Raw genomic sequence first — 12,259 nt, 5'->3', positions numbered from 1 at the left:
AGTCCAAGGGGATGTTCTTCTTCCTGCAGTCGGTGATCCACAATGCCAAGGCAGATTCCATCCTGATGATATTTTTATTCCTTACAGTCGTTACCTTTTTGGCACTATCACAGGAACTTATAGATATGGTACTCCAGATCGCTGCTTTGTTCTTCTTTATGTAGCGTATGGTGCTTTCATTAATGCCATTGTGGCGCACTACTGCAGCATAACTTTTTAGTTCCCTGAGCAAATCCAGTAGTTCAACCTTCTCCTGGAGTGTTTTAAACTTCTTCTGGCGCTTCGGCTCAGTGCATAACAAAATGAATACAATAAGAAAATGGAAAACATGAGGACACTCAGCTGGAGATGCATCACATGGCAGCAGTCAATCAGCAACAAGGAAAAATGAATAACGCTCTCGGATTGGCTACTTTCACCATCCCAAATCGCGTTTCCCTCAGCGGTGGTAAACCCACTCAGCTGGAGATGTGTCACAGGGCAGCAGTCAATCAGCAGCAAGGAGAAATGAATAATGCTCTCAGATTGGCTACTTTCACCATCCCAAATTGCGTTTCCCTCAGCGGTTGCTTCCTGTTCTCTGTACAGCACAGTATTGCCACAAAAAAGCCATAAAAAATTCTGAGGATATTTGCGCTTTCCGCTAACAATTAATAGTTAGGTTCCAAGGAAAAATCTGTGAATGACTGAGTCCGCGAATCCTGAACCGCGACTTTGCGGGGGTCTACTGTATCAACATTTTCATGAAAACATCTCAATTTACTAATGATGCACAAATCAAATGTGATGTATACAATTTTGTACTCTTAATTTTCGAAATGTGTATTTTTGCTGAAATATTGTTACTAAATTGCTCTTGACATATGGCAACTCGTTTCATCATGTCCCACCTATAAAAGATGGCAACAAACAGGTCCTGGTGTTAAGTGTATTGGAAGGAAGAAACAAACCATTTTTTTTTTTGCTATAGCAGTGAGGTAAAGCAGTCACCAACTGAATATTATTTTTTTTTTTCAGACCTACTTTGATAATTTGATTTCTATTCATCTGAAAAAACTATATATAAAAAGGATCTCAAAATAAAGGCAATTTTTACTCTCTCTGGCTGCTTAATGCAACTTTTAAGATATACCTTTCCCTTTTTGATAGAGAGGTCATAATTTCTGTACATCCTGATAACACCCATACTCAGTATTTTTTTAGCATTGGTAGCTTAAGTACAATATATATGAAAAGGTATTCATGAATATATGAATGCCTGTGAAATACCTACACAGGTAAGGCTGCTTATAGCTGATCTTCTAGTACTCTGTGACACTTCAAAATATGTAATACAGTTTGGAGTGTTTGTCTATAGGGAGATTTTAAACTGAGTTATCGGCCTTTTGACATTCACATGATTCCGCAAGCTTTAAAGAAAAAAAAAGGCCGTTTCCCCCTTTTATCTGCTGAACTAGATGAGAGAAAAAAGGAAACTAAGTCTAATGTGCCCATTATGGCCTAGCTTTATCCAATCTTATCCTTTTCTCTTGTTTCAAACTTCAGAAATCTCTGACAGTTTAAATACCTTATAAGATTCTTATCCATCCATTAATGAAGAACCTCTCATAACAGTTGACTAAAGAGATCCAACAGCTCCTGGTTTAGATAAACCAGCAGCAGACTTCCATTGCAAAGACTGCTATCTATTGATAATTTGAGTAGGGAACCTGTTGTACTACTTGCTGCTCATATTTAATGTCTTTAGCCTCATTACATCTGGCTTGAATGGAAGACTGTGAACATTGTAAAACTCTTTGTTTGCTTATGGCTAAGACTATACAGCATTTTAAACAATTAGTAGGGTGTTGTACCGTGTTAGCCATTATGAATGTGCCACCTGATGTCCAAAAGTTACTCTGCTCTGTTTAGCAGATTCCAAAACCATGGCAAAAAATGGTTTGTTTGTTATCCACTACTGCACCATAGTCATTTCATAGTCCGTCCCTTTGAGAAAAGAACATGTGGGTGTTGCTTAGTGATACAATGCTGTACAGACTGCAGCTAGAAGATAGTGTTAAGCTTTTGGTCCCCAGCTTATTATGAAAGGCTCAAGCACACTGTGTGGCAGTTTGAAAGATTTGCAGCTGCATGACATTACCACTTCCAAGGTCAGGAGCTCTCTTGGCAGCTGGGTGAGAGATTTGTTAAAAGAGGTTACTGTATGTCTATTCCAGCTGTAAGACTGCTGGGATGCCAGCAGCATGCAAGTATGAAAGGAGTCAGGAGATAAGTTGTGGTTTTATTAATAGGCAAAGGCTGATAAAAAGAAAGACAATAATCTACTAAACAAGTCCAAGACATGAAACCAAACACATAATTCAAACAGAAGAGGAGAAGTCAAGATGAAAAATAATTTCACATAACCAAAGCCAAAACATTGTAGTCAATTTAAAAAATATATATTTCACCAAAAATCAGATTGAAACATTATTGAAAACAGCAAGTCTTTTCTTTTTGTGTATCCACAAACATGTACAACCAGGAAGTTCATGATGTTGTTGATGTTTAAAATATTTTAGAGGCTAAAGATTAGTAGCAAAAATTCACAAACAAAAGCCAGATCATGACACGACCAATCATCTGAGAGAGTGACTCTTTAGATTTGAGATTTACTGTATGCTTTGTGTAATACTTTAGCAGAAGCTTTCTGTCTCTGATTTCTGTGAACATATTCAGATTTAAAGTAACTTATTTAACTGAGAGTTTTATAAGTTTTGTAAAGCATTTCGATTTTCTACTTTGTAGAGGTTTAACAGAATCCACAGTTTTTAAGAGTTTTCTGTTTAATCAAAGAAATATTTTTTAGTGAATCATTTTTATTATTGTCAATAATAGGCTGGATTCTAGAACTCTTCCTTCAGTTCACCTGCCCTTTGCACGAAGGCCTCTACTAGTTCTGTTGCTTGCTAATATTTATTGTGCAGAATTCTTGTGAATATCTCTGTATATATATTAGTTTCAACAAAGACAAAACAAAAAAAAAAAGATTTTTGTGAACATACATTTAATAAAATCTTCATCTACTTACTAATTCACAAATTGCCATTTGAAGTTGTAGTGCTTAATATATTACATTTTATTGTTATAGGTAGAATGAAATACATTTCCAACCAATTTGTTTTTTTAACCTTGGTTAATATTTATTATTTAAATGGGTCTCCTGTTAGAGGAAAAAATCTGACTTTGTTGACCTAAAATATGGTAACACTTTTTTTTCCTTTTCAGTTCATGGATAAGACCCTTGACATTCCAATTAATTGAGAATTTTTCATTTCATCCTTGATTTTTAAACTTGAAGAATATTAATTACTTTCTTGTTCTACAAGTTTTGTTTCCCTTAAAAGGCTGTATTTTGTTCCGTTTTAAGAAAAAAAATGAATTGACTAAGCTAGCAAGAAAGAAAGAAGGACATTTTTGATAGCTATTCCATTTTAAGTCTTGCCTCTCAAAATATTCCTGAAATCCTATATTTCAATCTCAATTATCTGTCATGCCATACATCAAGGCACACAAGAAACAAACAGAACTGCACTTTACGTAAACAATCTTAGTGATTAATGAGCAACTTTAAAATGCATGTACATAAAATACAACCTACTTTTTTGTGCATTTCTCACATTTCTTCTTAAGTAGCCATTTTACAAGCAAGCATAAAATACTATTTAGTATTTCTGCCAAAGTCACCTATAAAAGCGTGTAATATATCAAATGAAAAGCAGTCAATTGATAATAATATCATATGCTTTTGTCATTGGTCCTTCAATGGAATTAAATACGTTTGTGGAATATAATATAAAGTAAAGATGACATTATAATTTCATAACAAAATATAATACAGCATATGAATAAATTAAATTGGTGACGTATCGTTTCTCTCTTTTAGAAATACAGATGCCACCTAGACAGCATGGTATATATTTCATTTATATAATCTGTTATTTTTTCACACTCATTGAATGAAGTAAAATTCCATTATGCATTAAAAATTAATATACTCTTTCAGATGGTGGATGATGTGTTTACCTCTCAAATACATATTATATTATACTGAAATCATTTAAAGACAGCATAAGCACATTTTCCAAATTACTATGACTATAATCTGCTTTCCAACATTCTGTGAGTTTATTGATGTGCTGGGTTTGGCTGTTGTTAGTTAGTTAGTCAACAGGTATTCACAAAAGAGGTACCCACTACCACCCAGTAGCTTCCACCACTAAATTCATCATTTCTTCCCTTATGACACACTGCTGAAATGGCTCTGTTAAAACATGGTGGGTGCTCCCAGAGCACCATTCCACAGAATCCGAAAAAATCCTTGGTGACTGCAAGATCACCTGTATGTTAAATGCAGAGAAACTTTAACAACGCTCCAAGAGGATGAATGTATGAACAGGTATTAGTTACAGTATATATCACTTGTTTAATTTAAATAACATGTAAATGTTGGGTTCAGAGACACAGTGCAATGGATATTGTTTTAGGTTGGCTTTGTTCATTGCAGTCAAAATGAATAAATTCCCAGGTCCTATTTTTACCTTTTCTATCTTTCTGCTTCTTCACATAAACAAATGCAATACAGAAAATGACTCTATAAAAGTAAAGTGAGCTGCAACGTTTCAATGCTGATTCTTCAAAACCTTTAAAGAACCTAAAAATGTTAATTTATAAATATGTAATTATTAATAGTCTAAATTATTCAAATGAATTTAACATTATAATTTCAATATAAATCTTATTCTTAATGTTCATAGAGCTGTCATAATGTGAATTTAACGAATTTTGTGTACAGACCGCTGCCTGTGGCTACAATCTCACAAGAGAAAGCCCATTTAAGAAACACTAAGTGATTGAGGACTGGGTCCAATAACTTCCATTTGTAGGCCCACAGCACCACACTTCACCACAGGTCTAGGCCAGCAGTTTGACCAGCAGTTGTTAAGCAGCAGTTGATGGAAGTTTTTGTTGATTGTCCACCAACTAGCTTTACTATTCTTGAAAACACGATAGAGTTTGGTTTCAATATTTGCTTTTGACATTTTAGGTTAGGTTATTCTCATAAAACTAAAGTTCTAAAACGTAGTGATAAAAAATAAACTACATTGTTTTTACACTACTGCGTTTCTGAAGGTTAGACGTGGAATGGTATAAAAAATTGTCTTTATGTGTATCTGAGTAATATGTTTACTGACATGTAAAATGCAGTTTTCTTCACAGTTTCCAACTCAACCTCATATTGCTGAGTATGTAGCAAAATAAATCATCTGCCCTCTAACAAAAACATCAAAAATGCTGAATTGTTTTCAAAAGAAGTTATTTCTGTTAGATTACCTATGTGTATTAATTACATAGCATTTTAAAAATACTTTTAAAAAAGCTTTATGATAGCACTGTGTTAGTTTTAAAAATATTAACTGGGTCAGGGAACACATATATTATAAAGGCTTTTACATGCTACTTTTATTATGATGGGGCTTACAAAACACTTGCGTGTAAATGAATGATCAGTGCTAAGGTGAATTTTACATTTATAGTTATGATGCTTTTGGGAAATGCTTAGATTTCACAATAAAAATGTGCTTACACTTGAAAGGCAAAAATAGCATATGCATAAAAAAATAAGATTTATAAAAATGTACATTACATGCCACACCAAGTACCTTTATTAATTTAAACCCAATTTAAAACTATGTGAGTGGAAAAACTTTTAGCTTCTCCTCATTACCTCCAATTGGTAACTATGTATGGCTTAAAAAAAAGTATTTTTTGAAAATTCATGATCTAATCACCACATAAATTTGGCCAAGTGTCTGAGTCACATCTGGGAGAATAAAGAAAATGAAACAAGTGAATGTGAACTTTGAGGTATTACTGACTGAAGTAGAGACCCACAAAAACATTCTTTTTATTGGTCTCTCTGTGGAAGTAATATATAAAAGATAAAAAACAACAGTGGGAACAAGTGACAGCAGCTGAGCAGAGAGAGTAATAGCAATGTGCCATCATGCAGCAGACACAAAAGCAAACACAGTGTGAATCGATTCAATTGACAGTATGCATTAGAATGTGATACAATAAGAACACTATTATTGTACTTGTAAAAAAATAACATTTTGGCAAGTAAATATCAATGTTGCAATACATATAAGTACACTTGGCATACAACATTCAAACATCTTTGACTTGCCATTGCATTGATGTCCTGAGTGGTAGGGTGTGAGTCATTGATGGGCTCATTTTGTCCCATCTCAGGTGGTAGAAGCAGTCCATGTTTTTGTGCTATGCTGAGCAATACTTCATATGTCATCACATTGCGGCAAAACTTTGTGGGGTTGTACATCTATTTTTTAATGAACCAATGGTGCATTCCACCACTGATTATGATTGGGAGTACCATTTTTTTTATATCTTCTATCTTAGTGTTTGGGGGTTGGTGGGTGGTGTCAGTAGAGAGGCTCTAAAGGGGATATGCAATTGTCAACTGAAGGAAAGATCATGTAAGTTGTGCTATGTGTTGTATGACATAATTGGCAATGGCAGCATTACCTCTTCTTGAAGGATATCACCAATGGCAGGATATCCAAGGATACAATTTTCATGGATTAGGAATGTTTGGCTCATGGTGATGACTGGTTTATGAGGCGATTTAGACTTCCTCCCCGAGTTGTGTTGTCAATTGGATCCTACATAACCGAGACCCTCAAAAAGAAATCATGCAATCTCTGTTCTATAACAGGTTTTCACAACAGGCACTTTTCAAAGTGTAGTGGCTGACTGGTTCCATCTGTACGAGACAGTTAAGATGCTACTCAGTAACATTCAGTTTCATTCCATTCAGGGTGAGCAAGCCGAGATCAAAAGGCAATTTGCAGTGATTGGTAATTTTTCCAAATGTAATTGTTGCAAATAACTTCACACATGAACTATAAAAGCACCAACAAAGAATGAATTTGCATGAAAGCACTTTCATTCAATTAATATTCAACTAATATGTGATGTGCAAATATGTGTAGCTAAAGTTGTTGCAAAGTGACCTTGCTGAACCTATGATTTCATCATTTTATCAAAAAGTAGTGTGGAAAGCAGACATCAGGGTCATGCTGTGTGTAACGGTTGGCTTTTTGGTAATGGTGCGATTGCCACTTATGTCAAACAAACAGCACAGCACACCCTTTTTATAGACAAAATAGAGAGGCTAGACACTAAGGCTATTAAAGTTGTATGAATTATGCATTATTATCAATGTTGAAGACAGTTGTATTGAGAGGACATGTCAGTTAACTGCGATATAATTCATTCAAGAACATTGGAATTTGACTTATGTGTCACTAAAATGTACAATGAAATGATTTTCTGCTCACTTCATTGTCCTGTGGTCAGGAATCGATAAAATGCTAACACCAAAAAAGTCTATTTAGGATTCAAAGGCAGATGAAAAAACAGACACCACATCCAAATAGTAAATATGGCAACAATTTTATTAGCAAAGATAAGGAGAAAGAGCAGGGTATAACAGAAAGAGTGAACACAATACAAAGAAAGATAAATAATAAAGACTGGGCTTCTCTGGGCCTGTCTATGCTTTCCAAATGTCACTAACCAAATATGAGTATTTCTCTTCATCTTCCTATCCTTCAGTCTTTTTCTTTCACAATAAACTGCCACTCTTTTCCTACCTGATAGATATGTCTTCTATTCCTAATCCAGGATTTATTACTGAGGATTTGGAAGCCCTTATAAGGCCAGTACAGTTAGTACAGTATCCCAGTTGTACTGCTCTACTCTTCTCCCCAACTACCTGTTTCCATTTATAAAGTTAATCATTTATATATTTATTTTAGAATGTCAAAATTAGCATTTGAAATGTTGTCTAGTTGCATAAGACCATTTGTTGGAGGACTAGGTAGCCATTGACCACTAGTTCCTACCCAAAAGGATGCTGCCATAATTTTGTACAAATTGTCCACTTACACTTAAAGTAGAGCTGTGAAAGAGACACTTGAGGGTCAGTAAGAACATTGTTCACTAAAACTAATGTTTTAGTGGAAAAACCACTCCAGGGTGATGGGCATTAGTTTTTTAGGATTCATTATTTTATACTGCATGTTTCCAGAACATTTGTCTACTATAATTTTGCAGCTTTTTGCGTAAAGCTGCAGTGTATATACGGTGTATCTATTTCAACTGGCTGACAGACAGCCCAGTTGCACCTATCTATCAGTTTTAGACTGACAGGTGCAGTTTTGTATTGCATAATTAGTCTAAAACATTACAAAAGTACTGTTAAAACAATTTTACAGTGATTTACATGAATTGACAGATGGCTAAAATTATACAATACATATTTTTATTTTCTATACTTACACATATCTCCATTTGTATAGCGGTTTTATACTTTGATTATTAGTATATAAATAGTATTTCAGTTAAAAAAGTGAATATTTATATATGTACTGCATTATACTGTCATGGAGCAGCCACCATATTGTAATGGAACATTATCATGTTTTACTGTATGTTCTATGCTTGCACCAAAATGTTACTACTGCCAAAAGCAGGTGTTTGAAAATTATTTTTCTAACTTTTCATTAAGCAGCCTATAGTGGTAACAAATATTACAATTAATTAAACATTGCACTGCCTACATCAATTATTCTGAAGTATGACCGCTGATTCTTGAATTAATCTTTTACTATGCAAAGGATGGATGCAGTGGACAAAGAAAACTGGGCAGCTTTACATTTGGTGAAATTAAGAAGTCATGTGGCTTCATACAAGAACAGAAAACATGAAAAATATTTCTAAATGTTGACCCATTTGAGTGCATCTTAAATAAACAAAGAAATTCAACAGGTAAAACTGAAAAACAATTACTGATCTCTATAGGGAATGAAAATGAATGCAATATAAATTAGTTTTTACATAAGTACAATGCTGAAAACAAAAGAAAATATACTCACAAGAAGCCAGCTGCATAGGTGTCTGATAGGTTGTTTGTTCCCCCAGCCCAAGCAGGCCCTACTCCTCCAAGCCACACTTTTTTACCTGGAGCATAGGTCTTCACAACCTAAGCATATGAGTGGCAGTACCACACATAAAAATAAAAATGAACAGAACATAGTTAAAAACAGAAGCTGTCCAGCCTTCACTGAAAATCTTGACAGGTACATGGTAAATTTAATTTAATATATATAAATGTAAATTATTAGATAGGAAATGCAAATATCGGCTATAATTAAAAAGTGTGACTGCAGTTGGAAAATACCATTCATACATCTCTTTTTTTTTAAGACACTGTCACTGTTTTAGCAGCAATGAGCACAAAGTACAAAACAATCCTGAATAGGATGCCAGTTTAACACAGGGCTTTCTGATACAGACCTCCACAATCTCATAAAGTCAATTAATCTCCAAACTCAAGGGGCCTCATGTATAAACGGTGCGTACGCACAAAAATGTTGCGTACGAACGTTTCCACACTCAAATCCCGATGTATAAAACCTAAACTTGGCATAAAGCCACACGCTTTTCCACGGTACCTCATACCCTGTTGTACTCAAGTTCTCCTCTCGGTTTTGCAGACTGGTGGCACCCAGCGTCAAAGCAGTGCTACTGTTCCTGTGTGGTTACCCTTTATTTCTTAGAACCACATTCCTGACGCGGCTTTATAAATACACCGAAACTAACTGCATATTGTTTATTAGTGTAATGCATCTGATTGTAATTAACCTGTAACAATATAATGGCCCAGGGAATAGCCATAGTATGCCAAATACCATAACTGCTTTAGCGTTGTTACTCTCACTGCACCTTCTTCTTCTTTCAGCTGCTCCCTTTAAGGGTTGCCACAACGGATCATCTTTTTCCATATTACTCTCACTGCACCACTCAGAGTATTTATACTGTATCACTGTATCTGAGTGGGGAATCAAAGCAGCTGCTGATCGGAAAGAGAATTATCGGTATACAGCATCAAGCACATGCTGCCTCAGCCACGGCAAAACGTTTCAAAGCCTTTCCAGTACGGACTTTGCGGTTCAGAAACAGTTTCATCCCAAGAACTATAAACGCACTCAATCAATTACTCCTTGTAGAACTGTTTGTACTTATAAGTATAATCACCTCACTGTAAACTTGTACTTCAGTTATAATATTGCACAACCTGCGCCATTTTATAAAGTGCGTATTTACATATGATGACAATATCATTTTTAAGATGAAATGCAGCAAAATATGTTGATTATAGTATACAGATAAAACTTTAACTTCATTTAAAAATTCTGTATTGTTAATAATTAAACATGTGAGGACACAGTGCCGCAGCGCTAGCAAGTTCACGTATTGTCCCTGGCCTTGCGCTGTATATTTACTGAGGCTGACCCGACACTGGAAGGATAGATGGATAGAATAATTAAACACGTACTATTAAGATATTTCAATGTTCCTTAAAAGTTTTGAAAGAATCGTCGTCGTAAGCTTACAGATGGCTTAATGTCTGTTACAGAGCTGATTGTGTATTTGGGGAAACAAAAGTAAGGACAGGAATTGGAGGTTAGTATGTCTGAAAGAGACAGTACTGCTACAATAAATTATTTCATCGAAGGTCGCGCATGGCGCAGAAGCATCTTGTGTGAGACATGAACAATCACTGTGCCATCGTGTTCTCATGTTTAATAACATGCTTTCATTCCAATCATCATGAAAATGATATCATGTATACATCTCAGTATTTTAATTATTCAGAGAGCTGTAATATCACGAATGTAATGGATTCTATGTCCTGTCGGAGAAAGAGAAAGAACGGAAGCACATAGTGATTCACACACATAGAGCACATTGAAGATCAAACACAAAACAAAGCATTTAACTTGCTACTTTAGTTATGATAGGATTTGAGAAACTAGTAAATTAAATGATTTTAAGATGAAGTTTATGATGTTCTACTTTAATGACAAAATAAACTACATGATTAAAGTGGAAATTTCGAGATTAAAGTTGACATTTCGTGGTTTTTTTCCCACTGTGTGCCTATTTTTTTTTTCTGTACCCTAATAAGCTCAGACGGTGGGCTACGACTCCCTTTTCATGGCGACTTTGATATCTAACAACCTCTTTTTTATTTTGGCACTGTGCGACTTTGTGAACTTGAGCTTTTGAGTTTCTTCGACACGCTATGTCACTCAATCAGCTTCCTTTTGTTGATTATACCACTGTTTAAGTCAACAAATAGTATGTTTTTCCTTTGCCTCCACTTGGTATTCGCTGAAATTCTTATATTTTCCCCCGTGCTTTTCCCATTGTCTTTTCACAGAAGGCCGAGCTTAAGGGCTATTTATATTGATTTGCATATTCAAAGAGGCGTAATTTTGGGGGGAGTTGGGGCGGGACAGCACGCGCGTGCACGCTAGTTACTTTTTCACGCTGACTGGAATTTATGTAGCGGAAGAACGCGGAAGTTGGCAAACGCACAGATTCCTGTATCTGGATTTTTCTGTGTGTAAGCACATTTCAGCTTTTGTGCTTATGTCATGTTATAGTGTCAGTTCTATGCATGGCGTTATGCATAAGACCCCAGGTCTTTTTGCGTTGCTGAGTTCACCAGTGCTTGCTTTCTTTCTCATTATGTACCAAACTGTAGATTTTGCCACTCGTAATATTGTAGCAATTTCTTGGATGGGTTTTTTTCTGTTTTCACAGCTTAAGGATGGCTTCTTTCACCTGGATAGAGAGCTCCTTTGACTGCATGTTGTCTGTTCACAGCAAAATCTTCCACATGCAAGCACCACACATCAAATCAACTCCAGGCCTTTTATCTGCTTAATTAATAATGACATAACGACGGACTTGCCCACACCTGCCCATGAAATAGCCTTTGAATCAATTGTCCAATTACTTTCATTTAAAATTCATTGTGGTAATGTACAGAACAAAAATTAGAAAAAAGCTGTCTCTGTCCAAATATTTATGGACCTAACTGTAAGTGACTAAAGTGGAAATTTCAAGATTAAAGTTGACATTCCGTGCTTTTTTCTCCACTGTGTGCCTATTTTTTTTCTCTGTACCCTAATAAGCTTTCATATGACACTCAGATGTTGGACTACCACTCGCCTTTTCACGGCGACTTTGATATGTGACAACTTCTTTTTTATTTCGGGCACTGTGCAACTTTGTGAACTTGAGCTTTCGAGTTTCTCCGACACTCTCTGTCACTTGATCA

General features: G+C 35.4%; 1 protein-coding gene and 1 long non-coding RNA gene across 3 annotated transcripts in view; one reads left to right on the top strand and one right to left on the bottom strand.

Moving 5' to 3' along the window:
* Positions 1–12,259, bottom strand: part of hpse2 (heparanase 2) — a 371,766-nt gene that overhangs the window by 84,739 nt on the left and 274,768 nt on the right. For both annotated transcript variants that reach the window (XM_039774786.1, XM_039774797.1), the window contains one exon: positions 9,003–9,109. In XM_039774786.1, coding sequence (XP_039630720.1) covers positions 9,003–9,109 — 107 coding nt within the window. The remainder of the gene's footprint in view (positions 1–9,002; positions 9,110–12,259) is intronic.
* Positions 1–12,259, top strand: part of LOC120542375 — a 155,770-nt gene that overhangs the window by 93,106 nt on the left and 50,405 nt on the right. The gene's annotated exons all lie outside the window — the stretch shown is intronic.

This window comes from Polypterus senegalus, chromosome 1, assembly GCF_016835505.1.
Source record: "Polypterus senegalus isolate Bchr_013 chromosome 1, ASM1683550v1, whole genome shotgun sequence".
Taxonomy (NCBI): Eukaryota; Metazoa; Chordata; class Cladistia; order Polypteriformes; family Polypteridae; genus Polypterus; species Polypterus senegalus.
The sequence above is the reverse complement of the archived record's forward strand: the minus strand, read 5'-3'. Positions and strand labels throughout refer to the sequence as shown.